This window comes from Polyodon spathula, chromosome 13 (assembly GCF_017654505.1).
Source record: "Polyodon spathula isolate WHYD16114869_AA chromosome 13, ASM1765450v1, whole genome shotgun sequence".
Taxonomy (NCBI): Eukaryota; Metazoa; Chordata; class Actinopteri; order Acipenseriformes; family Polyodontidae; genus Polyodon; species Polyodon spathula.
Window position 1 is genome coordinate 11,250,643 of NC_054546.1, and position 13,581 is coordinate 11,264,223.

Here is a 13,581-nt window from a genome sequence, read left to right on the forward strand (position 1 = left end):
ACACAGATAAGGGAAATCAATGATAAACCTCACAGAGTATCATGCCTCCATAAGGAATTTGAGATTAAGAGATAGAAAAACAAAACAAAAAAAAACATTTGTTTTTACTGAGCGGCAAGTCTTCAGACAGTCCAAACCTACTAAAACTCATAATGATTGAATTTCCTTGTCAAAGGCAACAGAAGCCCTTGTTTTGTTGCCCTTCATTTGGTGCCTCAGTCTGTCAAGTTGCAGCACTGGCATGATATTATATTATAATCCTGTTATTTGTAAGACTTTGAATATACACTGCTTAGCCACTTCATTCTGAACTACCGGATTGGATTTGACATTGCCTGAATCAGATGCAAATTAGTTTCATCACGTGAAGTGATATGTGATCCTTGCAGCACTATAAAGCTATGGCAGGACCACAAACAGTCTACCAGATTTGGGGGAAAGGCAAAGATCTAACAACATTCAAAATATGCATGATAGTCGTGGGTGCACATTGAGCAGGTGCCACAGTAGTAAAGACAGTCATGTTTGCAGGCTTTCTCCAAGACACAATTATCATAGTGTATCGGTAGAAAGAAAGGGTAAAGTGGTTGCCAAGAAAGACAGTAAACAGTTAGTGAACAGTTAGTGATGGACAGGGAAAAAATGGTTAGACGGTCAAGTCTGAAATATTGACTGACTGACTGAATTAACATCCCTAAACCACACTGTGTCAAGGATGTGATCAGGGCAAAAATGGCACAGCCGATATTAGGTCAGAAAAAAAGTGTAGTTATATACATAAATGCTAACAATAGTTCAATAATGTACTGTCTTTACTTTAAGAAGGGCAACTACTGTAATTACTAGAAATTACTTCATTTTTAAATAACTGGACCCCATAGAACAATCCACCTGAACTACAGGGCTTTTGTTTAAACCTGCTAACCCCACTATAAACATGGCACAACAGTTAAAAATAGCAGTAACTGGCAAAAAAAAAAAAAAAAAAAAAAAAAAAAAAAACTTTTTTAAACACATTATTTCCATCATAAAACATATTGTGTACTATACTCGATCAAGCCGTGTGCAGTGATTCAGATTAGCATAGTGTGGCCCAGAAGCACATTCCTTTTCTTTTTTGTCATTGAACAATTGACATGCTTTCTGACCATTTGAAGAACTTTGGCCTGCAGAAAAAAAGCAGTAAGCATCAATATAAGTACAATAATTAGAAGCCAACAGCGCATAAGCCTCCAGTGGAGTGGTATAAACACAGTGAACATCAAGTGACACCAGCCATTAAGATGCTAAAATAACAGGATGAACGCCAGTACCTACTGAAAAACTAACCACTAGCTGAGCTCCAACAGAGCTCTTTGATGTGATACAATATCTACAAGGGCATGTTATCTGCATGACTAACTAGAATGGTGTTTTTGTTCACAAAAATAAATTATTAGAAAATCTTGAATAGATTGTTGCAGTACTTGCATGACACACTGCATTCTGCTTTTAGTTTGGATAAGGAATTGAGTCTCCTTTACAGAAGTCATGTTCTAATTGATATGTAACACAAGCTGATATTGACTGTGTTATTTTTAGGACAGCCTCAATATTCCAGCTGTACCTGTAAGTTAATGTTTTAATTGTGTGACTCAGCAATGCAATGCCTAAAATGAAAGTCAAAACACATATAAAACAGCATGTTGTCTAAATAATGTTATAATTTTGAACAGGCGTTTCACAAGCCCCATATGAAAATCACTACAAAATGTGAACATGATTTTGGAGTCTTATGCCCTAAGTTGCTCAATTATGACACCTAATAAATAATGCCACTTGGACATCGAAAGCATATTGCATCATTATCCACATTTTCCTGAGTTAATGTATACAATATGCCACATGACAACAGATTATTTTGCTTTTTGTTGTGCGATTTAATTTGAAACAGAATTATGAGGAAGCAATAGCATTCGTACTGCAAAATGTGTTCCCAGCCACAAGTTGTTACTAAGTTTCTACATAAAACTCAAATTTGATGGCAGTCAAGCATCAACCCTAAATAAGTGACCACTAGATCATTGCAGGGTATCAACACAATTAAATTATTACACCATTAACTATTTAACTGACATAAAAATGTGTGACACATATCCCCCTCTATACTAGTTTTGCTCATTAGTGTAATGTTTGCATTTCTGCCCAAATGGGTGCTCCTCTGGAGCAGAGGGCAAGGCAAATCTAAAAATGTCCTGGAGACAGGGCTGTTATGACCAAAATATAGCCGAAACTATGGCAACATTTTCCATGCGACAAAAACAAGTATTCAAAATGTCTATCTTGAATTTTCAGAAAGGTATGTTTTTGAAATATTATTTTTTTTAAAAAATGGGTGAATACAGAATTAAAAACTAGGCAATAAAATTATAAAAATATGAGATAGCTTACTAGTTATACAGTGATGTTTAATTAACCTTTGATGTTAAAATGAACCATTTTTTTTCTTGGGGTCTGCAGGTTTTGGAGTTATTAGCAAGAAATTCTTTTTACCAGTTTTACACAGGGAAACACAAATCATGCGGCAAAAATTAAAAGATGAAATTACTAGGAAGCAAAGATACTGCAAACAGCATAAGGAAAGACAAAAGCAACACAGAATAAATACATCTGGAAAATACCAGTATAGACATTGCAATGCTAAACTACAGCCATGACCAAACTTTTGTATCACTCTATGGAATTAACTAATTTTGCTTCATAAGGTCGAATGAACTCTGCTGAATAATGTTACGTTAACATATTGAATTATGTAATGCTTTGTAGTTTTCCACATACTTAACAAAAAACTGATAAAAAAATTGAAAAATGTGATCCAACATGAAACACTGTACTATTATTATGGCTTCCGCTAGACTTTTTCATTATCATTTTGTAGTTTCTTTAATTATGTTCATACAGTTTTTCTCAATCCTACAATTCTAGGTGATGCAAAACATTTGGCCATAGCTGTAAGTATACTGTAATTTAGTTTTTTTCCTCTACATGCCAAACCCTTAATTTTTATTTTTTTTAAATACAATAAAGTTCTCTAGCGGTTGGCACCAATGCCCAGTCAGCAAGGTGCTGGAAAATTACTTCAAGGCATCTACAAGAAGCAACAACAGATTGCTGAGTTGAAGTGGTTCAATGGAGATTTAATTCTCCAAAACATAGATGACCCCACTAAATGGCAAACAGTACATTTCCAGAAGCCTTACCTGAGTAAGACTTGAAGCAAACCATTGTGAACAGAAGCAGATACTAACCAGCACCCAGTCTGCAGTACTGCACAGGCCTCGATCGAGAAAAATACAGTACCTTGCATACCTGCAGGACCAAAATCTTGCCTTGTCAGGAATATGGCATGGTCATGGTATTCTGCATGGTCAGGCTCAGAGCGCTGTTGGGAATGAGCCCATCGGCAGACCTGTTCGAGGCTTCGCGAAGGGTTCCCTTGTTCAATCAGGCTGATAGACTGCAGGAGGAAACCAAAGTAGAGATTTGCAAAGTTATAGGAAGCACAAATGACCCCGAATTGAGTTTGTAAGAAAGAAGATACTTGGTATATATGTGTTAGTTCTTAATTGTGTCTAAAACCTGTTTAATCCTTTGTTATAGATGATAATTTCGATCTAATTAGATCAATGACATAATTTCAAATTAGCATAAAAGCCTTTGTCAGACTTCAGACAATCAACCAAAACATAGTTATTTTTTAGTAAAGTTTTAGGTTTTTGTTTTCTGATAGGAGATTCAGTGATCAAAAGTACAAAGCTTACCTGAAATCATACTAAATCGCCCAAAATGATCATAAACCCAAAAAGAAATTAACAAAATATTTACTGTAGTGATATATCCATAGGAGAAATTTCAGGGATGATTCTCCAATCACAACACATTTCACTAAAGCCCCAAGCCATTTCAGTATCTATGGTTTCAATTACCATATACCATGGCTTCAAAGCGCACAAATTACTGGAAAGCATACTGAATCTCTCTACTTAACCAAGAAGGCTTACCAACCTGAAAGAAAACAAAATCATAAGAAGAAGATATTGTTGGGATGACAGAAGGGGAAGATCTCTCGGACAACAAACTTATTCACACTGATTGTAGTAAAGAATCTGAAGTAGATGAGCCTGCGCACCCGTCAAACAATTCTGTGTAAAATCAAAACCATGCATGATATTTGTAACATTCTTTTTGATTCTAGTTCTTGAGGGTTGTGGCTACCACAGTTTTTTAGATATGAGTTTACTAAGTTCAACTTATAAAGGAAAATACATTTTTCAGTGAATTTTAAAACTTTTTTTAAATGTAGGGTATACTTCTTCATAGAGTGAACACATGTTTTCTTAAAAATCTGCAGACCTTTTAGAAAGGTATAATACTGTATACTTTGCACTGAAACATGCCTTACAGTTAAGTCACATCAGGTGGATCTAAGGGTAACATTTTCACAGTCTGCAAAGGGTTTAAAAGAGTCTCCTTGATTGAGTGTGCGAAACAATCCCAAAGCATCTACTTTTACCACTTAAAGTTAAAAGACATTCCCACAAACAGAAAATGTTTCAACACAATACTATTCCTTAAAGGCCATCTGCTTATTGTTTCCTCTGCATTGATGAACAGCTGATGTCTATGACACTGTGTGCTTTGCTGTTCTGCCAAAAACTCATAAACATCGCTAATGAAGCATCTGCCTAAAATGATTAAGTATTTTGCTTTTCTATCAGCAGATCACCAAGAAAAAACATCCATTGTTTTATAATTCCTTAAAGCGTTGCGGGGTTCTGAAAAATATAGTGTTATACGTCCCCACGTGTCGTTACAACTGTTTAAACAATGTACTTGTAATTTCTCTTTTCATTGTTAACATCCTGACAACTTTTTACACTTGCAACTTTAAAGTCTGTTTCAAAACTCTTTTCAAAATGGCCGCTCTAGCTCACTGGGGTTTGAGATCTTTCCTCTAAATCACTGCAGGAAGAGCAAACAAAACAAAACAAAACAAGACATACTCTGCTCTGGCTTTTCTCTTCTGTACCACATCATGGATTGCAGTGTTACTTGTTTGACAATGTGAGCAATAATCCTTACACTATCAGTGCACTGGAGCGGCCATTTGAAAAGAGCTTTGAAACTACTTTAAAGCTATAAATGTAAAATGTTGTCACGATGTTAGCAATGAAAAGAAAAATTGCAGGTACATTATTTAAACAGTTGTGCAACACCTGTGGACAGGTAATGCTATATTTTTCAGAATCCCACTACTTACTGTTTAAAGAGGAATCTGGTTCACTTTCCACTTATCTTACATTTTTCTCAAGAATTGCATCTGTTTCCTGCTGTATAATATGCTATTTAAAATCCTCATCCACCGAACTGTCCATTATGAGATATTTTAGACAAAACAGTGACCAGTGGAACGAAGGATTCGACCTTCACTTTTGTCTTTTCTGTTATAGTATTACTTAGGTACTTGACCTCAGAAATATGTTTATTATGAATAGATCCATTTTTTTTTCGACTTAACACTTTTTAAAATTATTATATAGCATATTTTTCCATGTACATTAATCAACTGGAATACCAGAGCAATGCTTTCTATCAAGCTCTGTTGTTAGCTTAAGAATTCAAACTGTTAGGCCAGCCTTGCTTTGTTTTATTTAAGGAAGCAATGCACATTTGACCCTCTCGATTTATAAAAACAAAATGCCATCCAGCAGGCAACCATGTAAACTGACTTGATAGAAAAACTTAAAGACATGACTTCTCTATTCAAAGCTGGTTGAAATACATAATTTCTTAACTTTTGTAAGCAGTTGTTTGGAGTTCTATAACCCATTTCCTTTGCTAAACATTTTGTAAAATGTCTGTTGACATATTATTCCTCAATAACTCTGGATGAAAAAAAAAACAAAAAAAAACAAATATCTGAAAAGACAGCTAACAGTTCTTTTAGTCCTAAAGCTGTGCTCTGGCAACGAATGTCCTAGGAGCGCATTTGGTCACTGACAGATTTGTGTTGGTGTCTTTGATCTTAGTCTTCCTGACATTCAGTAGGTGAGCTTTAGCTCAATGTCAGGAAGACCCATGTGTACTCAGTCCCATCGGAATTTATAGGAGTGTCCTTCCTCTGATCTCGCCAGCCTGAGAAACTCATCCATCACAGTATGAGCACTGGGAAAAAATCTGCAAGGATCTATGGTGTCTTTGAACTTCAGAGGTGATCTAACCTCTTATTGTTACCTAACAGATCTGGCCTTTTGTGGCAACCTAACAACACAGCTATGTTCCACAAAACAATGTACATACCTGGGAGGTACATACCCTGATCATGCATACTGTAATGCAAAAACATTTGAGTAAATCTGAGCTCCTGTTGTTCTCGTAGCTCACAGACTCTGTATGTGACAGTTCAGTGATTTACAGTACCAATATAGATTTGATGATGTATGTTTCGACTTATTTAGCATGCAATGAGGTATTGTAAATGTTAAGTGGAAACCTTAATCTCCAAGTTCTAAAGTTCTAAAGTTCTCGAGTTGGAGGTGGGGGCCACTTGTCTGGTAGTGCCCCTTAACAATGATCTGTGTAAAACTGGCTTTGGGGGGACAACATGGATTAATATGTTGCTTTGACCTACACAAGGTAGACTTAGATCATGACCAAATGCAAATTGACTTAAATCCTTTTTTGTGTGTGCTGCTACAGTGGTTCAGAGTCTTAGAGACACTTATGTCTGGCATTTCACGTCCCCATTGGACTTTTTAACAGCCTGTAACCAAACTTTAATTTTCTCAAAAGGGGAATTAATTAAAGAGGTTACACCCCCAAGACAAAAAAACATAATGTAGATTTCAGGTTAATTAAATTTAGTTAACCTCCAAATGTCACTTATCTATCATGCCTGTATTGTGACTGTTAAACTGTTTTCTATGTTTGACTTGATATTTTAGAGGCATCACCACTATGTAAAACTGTCTCCAGTAATGGTCCAACCTTGCTGAGTAGTTTGGTTTGAATTACATACATTTTTTATTCAAATAGAGTTATGTGTCTTTAAATAAACAAGATTTGAAAGTTCCTAGCTTTCACTTTTGGAGTGCATATAAAAGTATAATAAAATGAGCAGGACACCACATACTTTATTGTATATTTAACATATAAATAATCATTTTAGCCACAAAAGAATAAAGGAATCATATAAACCATAAGCTTAAGAAATCTATCAGGCCAGATAACAGTTTAAGCCCAAGTTTGCGAAGTTGACTTTGATGTTTGCCAGTGAAAAGCAAAAGCAAATAGTGCTGGCTGGCAGTGAGTCAATTCTTCAAAGTATTTTTTTCTTTTTTTAACATAGACTCTAACTGGTCTTGTGCTCGCTATACCCTCAGGGTGCCCTATCCATTTCCATATCCAGTCTACATCCAAGTAAACACACACTCGCAACTGAACTGCTCATACTCTTTTTTGCTTTTTAGTATTTTTCCGTTCATTATTGATGTTACATCTAAAAAGAAGTAAAATAACTTTCAAAATCAGTTACAGTTACAATGGTGTTCCTCCTGCTAGAGCCCTCAATGTACTGTATATACCAATCTGTCTGTACCACACTTCTCTGCCAAATGATTCTGTTCTTAATGAGAGACAGACTGACGTATTAGAGCTGAACTGGTCTATAGGGTGTAAGACCTCATTATCTTTTGTTAAAGCACTGCAGTCTTGTGACCTCTGAAACCTGTTCTTGAGTTGTATCAAGAGACAATCACAAGGCTTTCGCAGGACTATGGACTGATAGAACCTAAAGTACAACAAGTATAAAATCCAGTTGTCAAATTGATATTATTGTTGTGAAAAGTTTCATTCTTGTCTATTTTATTTAGGCTAGATTCTCAAAACTATTTAGTTGCCAACCCCTAAATAAATAACCTTAGAATTGTACGTTTCATTTTACCTGGAATCTAGCTAGACCTTAATTACAATCAAACAATATCTGTAAACAACATGTAATGCCACGGTATTATAAAGATTCAGTTGGGCACAACTTTCTCAATAGGGAAAAAGCTGAATAATACAGCTGCATGAAAAACTGCCAAATTATAGACATACATGTAGAAAAATATGCATGATTTTAATTCACTGTAACCAATAGTAGCTAATTCTACATACACTATTTAATATAAATTAAAACGTACCTGGCGATATCCCACCATAATTATACGGACAAGCACAATGTTGATATGGGTTCCCAAGGACTCATCATGGTAAATTTCATCTACCTGTAAGAAACATTAGGCAATATGATGTGGAATCTAGGACTAGGAGTGCTTATTATACTAACTTAAATTACAAAGATTTTAAAAAGCTACCACTGTATGACCTATTGAGTTTATCTTCAACCATCTGCAAAATGAAAATGTAAAATAAACTGTTCAGAATAGAAAAAATGACACCCCCCGACCCCCTCCCATGAACCCCCTCCATGTGTATAACTGTGATGCAAATATTAACCTAAAACAAAAACACACGCATTAAGTTACTTGTTTCATTCAAGAGAACAAGTTAGAATTTTCTTTACATTGTAAAAGAAAGGGTCATAATAGAATAGGCAAAGGCTGTAATTACATTGAAAAGGGGATCATAAGCTGAGTATATGTCCACATGTGAAGGAGCTGCAGTAGTAAAATACAAAACAAAGTAGTAGTAGAAAAATATTAAACAACACCAGCGAGGAATGCAGACATTGAGTGATCCTTTCCACAGAGAAATCTGACTCTGCAGACCTCATTATTCTTGCTCAAAGGGTGTGGAAGATAGACCAAGTCGTGGCAGACAGAAATTTAACAACAGTTAGGCACAGGCAGATACACTTTGAATAGGTAGCTTTAAGCAGCCACTAATTGATCCTCCCTTAAGTTAATTTAAGTTTCACTATAGTTATAAAGTACCTGAGTTTAATTACACATCACAAGCCTAAAGAGAGTCGTATCTTAATTCTTGCTGCTGACACTAACAGGGTTGTGAACACTGCAGCAGAGGAACAGTGAGCTTACTTCAGAACATGGAATCCAGGATGACCTGTAGTTTTATATAAACGCTTCACTATTTCTATAACACCTTTTGGTTCAGGCACAGGGAACTCCCATTCTGTTTGTTTTAAAGGTTTAGCCTTCAGTGATATTAACATGTTCACTGCAGTTATGAATCACTTCATTGTCTCTCAAGATTAGCTGCTTGGGAAAGGAAATAATAGTTAATTCTGCATTCTCCGCTGTTGTAATCAGTCCTAACTCTGGGGTACATTTTTATTAGTGGAAATGATTTTCTTCAGGGTAAGTCATAAAAAAACAGGACAATGAAACACTAACATCAGCATTTTGTTAACTGGGAGACAGTAATTTAGGGTTATATCAAAAAAACTTTTATGGAACTGCATAAAGCATGTGGTCTGTGGTTAAAGCACAAATCTGATTTCTGTATTAGAAAAATATATTTTACTAAGTTAATTTAGGAATGCAATAACTTGGGTGAAGCCCGTTTCTCCTGCTAATCTCTTGATTTTCAGAGCAATTTACTCAAAATTGTTATTAGTTTTTTTTTTTTTTTTTTTTTTTTTTCAGATAGTGAAATGCACCCAATAGGTGAAAACCCAATAGAATTTCCAAACCAGAAATAAAGATATGTTTAATAACTGTACACGTGAGTATTCTGAAGTCGTTTCAGACATTCATTTTTGAATAATATATATATATATATATATATATATATATATATATATATATATATATATATATATATATATATATATATATATATATATATTTTATCCTTTGAGATGACCTTTGAGATGAAAACTGAGCTAACGATTTTAGCTTTGAAAATCTAGCCCAATAACCACAAAGCTCTTCAATCCAAGTTTTCATTAGCACCTGGCCTCACTGAGTTCTGCAAGCACAAAACATTAGTGAGCAGGTTTAATTTGGGTACCTGCAGCACAAGAATTGAAGTCACGCATGAAACAGAATGTTTATCATCCCACAGTACTTACCGTGTTGTGGATAAATGGGAAAATAAAATCTGTGAATCTAAAAAATCTGCAGTAAAAGGTAATGGAACTTGTGAGATTGTTGTTGTGCTAATGAGAAGAAATTGTGTTTTTAAAGCCTTGGTTATTATCACTTTAAATGCAGTTTTTGTAATAAATATAAGCTTGATGGAAACATACCCACAGCACTACCCACGTAAAACAGATGTGAAGGACTAGAGTCAAGCTGTACAAACATTTTAAACACTAATTGACTCTAAGCTGTATTGCTGTTTCTAATTTAAAGTAAAGCATTCCTTCCACAAAGAGTTATTGCAGCACTGTAACATTAACAAAATGTAAGACATCATTAGCTTTCCAAATACTAGCTGGCTTGTTCTTTATGAAGTAGCCCACGTTCAAAATGGAAACATTTGGTAAATATACTGTATTCATCTTGTTTTATGTATATCAGCATATAACTCATGATACTAGCATGGTGTGATATGAATAACAGAATGTAAGCAACAATATAAAGGTGCTTTACCACTAGCCATAGCTTACCATGGTCTACATGCTAAATCTGAATCAATATTCCCCACCACTGCTAGACTACTTAGTGTTTCAATGAGCCTCTGTCTGACAAGACTACCTTATCTTGGCCAATATATCTGTCAAACAGACCAGCTTTTTTCAAAGCATGAAATTGGTTGGCCACGCACATGCTTTTCAAACTGTCTAATAAATGCCTCTGCATTAGAGCTGACAATATAAAAAGGGAATGGAAATGTATTAGTCTTAAAAAAAAAAAAAATATTCAGCCAGTTATTATGCAATGGCCTGTCAGATCTGACTAAGAATGCCTCAGTACATTTTGGCCTGTCAGTGAGAGAAATGCAGCTGTATAACTAGAAACAAACCTGGAATTCAAATAAAATAAAATATTTTCCATTTGCACATCTTTTATCTCAAATAAATAATCTCTATATTCCAAGTATGTCCCAAGCGCCATTACATGAGCACTGGATATTCCCCTGATAACATAGTAGAAAAAGGATCCCTCGTAGAACCATATTCTCAGCTTGACATAATTCTTGCTGAAATCGCACTTAAATACTTTTTCGTCTCCACAATTCAATTGTTGTGATATTTACTTCAAAAACTGGATAGCCAATTCTTTTTTTTTTTGTGATAACATTTTTTTTATTGTGGATAGTACAAAAATACAAACAAAAACATGAACTAATGAATTCCCCATTTTCGTTTTTTACCCTCTCCCTCCCTCCCCTCCCCTGGGCGGCTAGCCCCCTCCCTCCCACAACCCCCGACAAGGACCTCAGGGATCTAAATTAACTTAACAAAGGCTTAATAAGATCTGCTATGCTTTCCCAGGCTTGGATCATCTTCTCTCTGATACCATGGATCCAAGTGGTAAAAAGTTCTAAATAAATAATATCAAAAAACATTAGGATCCATTGGCACCAGGGAAGACAGTGTGACGGCTGCCAATGCAAAGCCACCATATTTTTCGCTGCAGTAAGGCCAGCTAACCAAATGCATATCTGTTGTGCTGTTAAGTCAAGGGATGTATCGTCATTCAATAAGAAAACCAGAGCGAAGCAAGGGATTATCTTTCCAAACATAGTAGAAAAAGTAGATGATACTTGCTCCCAAAACATGCAAAAAGATGCCAAGGGTGCCCTGGGGGCAAAGCGAGCAGATAGAGGTAGGGGTAAGCATCCTTTAAAAGCATCTATGAGGGGTTAAATCCTATTAAAATGAATCAACTGATGGTTAGGGTTCTTAGAAACTGAGCCTACATTATTCCAGATAGTTTCCCAGCTAATCTCCATACCTAAGGAAGCTAAATTGTTATTCCACATAATGTAAGCTGCTAGATAGCCACTTCAAAAGTACATTTCTAACCCTCAGAACAAAAGCACTGTTTCTGTTTAGTAACAGTCAATTTGAACTAAAGTCGTTTTGTAAACATTATTTTAAAACAGCAGCCTTTCAAAATGAAATAAATGTCAAGCACTGATTAAATTCTACACCTATAATCCTTTATCTTCTTCAGTCTTTCTGCGTCAGGAAGACAGTTTTCTATATAGTACTGTATACATTTTCTTGAGTCACTGGTGTATCACTAGTAACCAAAAAAAAAAAAAAAATAACAATGAAAACAGAAACTTCATCCTTTCATCTAAATAAATATGTTTGCTGCTACAGCACCATGATGCCATTTCCATCTCAACAAAGCCCATGATATATATATATATATATATATATATATATATCGTGCATTGGCCTAAATGCCTGGGGATATAAACAGGTCAGTGTAACACAAGTGTTTAAAATGTATATTTGTATTTAGGCATGAGGATTGCACACCACTTCACGTGCAAGTAAAACGTAGTAATATGTGAGCACGGGGAATTGCGCTTTATTCATTCACGTGCAGTTGTACTGCGACTCCAGTTGAATGATTGATTAGCAATCGAGTCTCGGTACAGCTGCATAAAAGCCGCATGTTTTCATTCATTTGGGGTTGTGTGTTCGGTGAGTGGAGAATGGGAGGAGACAGAGGTAATTGTAATAGATAACAATAGAAGTATAGTCCGTTTTGTTTGTATTTTTGTTTTGGCTACAAGTGCCGTGTCCTGTGTCTTGTTTGTCTTACAACCTTTTATTTTCTGTCTGTCTGTTTATTATTAAATGCTGAGCGAGACCAATCGCTCAGCTTCACCAAACTCCACCTCTGTTGTTTATTTCCTGGTTCCTGGTTTCTGGTCTGACGTCACCCACTGCAACCGTCTTTGTGACTGCGCTACAAATTTCAATGAAAGAATCAATGAAATACCCCTCTGGATGAAAACTTCTCCCTGTACAGTTCCTCAAAACCCAAGTCATATTTTTTCTTTCCGCAGGAAATGCGTGTATGTGTGTGTGCAGGGCAGAGGGTTTGTGTGGTAGGGGGCAGGCTACAACGTGCTCATCTACATACACGTCAAATCAGACGACACAATGAGATATGCGTCACCCTTGTTTAAACATCACTGAAGTCAACATTTTATACGGTTGGATATGTGAGTGCTGAGTGTGTGTGTGTACATATATATATGTGTGTATATATATGTGTGTATATAGTGTGTGTGTGCATATCCTTGAGTAGGAATTAATGACCTCAGCTAATGAGTGACTTGGCCTCACTCAAATCATGACTCATACATCCATATGGCTAAACACCCAGTGACATGTGTTTAGTTTCTTTCCACAGATGTATAATAAGATCTGGAAGTGTTTTAGCTTTCAATTATGTTACAGCAATCTGTTAGCAAATTATAAAAGCATACATTCTATGGCTGTTCCTCTGAAGAGCATCAATAGGGACTCGAACATCAAAGTTTGCTGTGTTTCCCAACAAAGTAAATGTGTCTTTCAGCATTCTTCATTATTATTTTAGCATTTTTTCCAATATTTCTATTTTGTGAGGATATCACCAAAGTGCTTCATTAAGTGAATAGCAAATG

The 13,581-nt window shown here is 35.6% G+C and overlaps 1 protein-coding gene across 6 annotated transcripts in view; it reads right to left on the bottom strand.

Moving 5' to 3' along the window:
- LOC121326251 (A disintegrin and metalloproteinase with thrombospondin motifs 3-like) overlaps positions 1-13,581 on the bottom strand; it is a 53,504-nt gene that overhangs the window by 16,449 nt on the left and 23,474 nt on the right. For 4 of the 6 annotated variants that reach the window (XM_041269483.1, XM_041269482.1, XM_041269480.1 and 1 more), the window contains 2 exons: positions 8,223-8,306; positions 3,340-3,496 (listed from right to left, as the gene is read on the bottom strand). In XM_041269483.1, the coding sequence (XP_041125417.1) occupies positions 3,340-3,496; positions 8,223-8,306 (241 nt within the window). The remainder of the gene's footprint in view (positions 1-3,339; positions 3,497-8,222; positions 8,307-13,581) is intronic. The other 2 variants (XM_041269484.1, XM_041269481.1) reach the window with 1 other exon arrangement.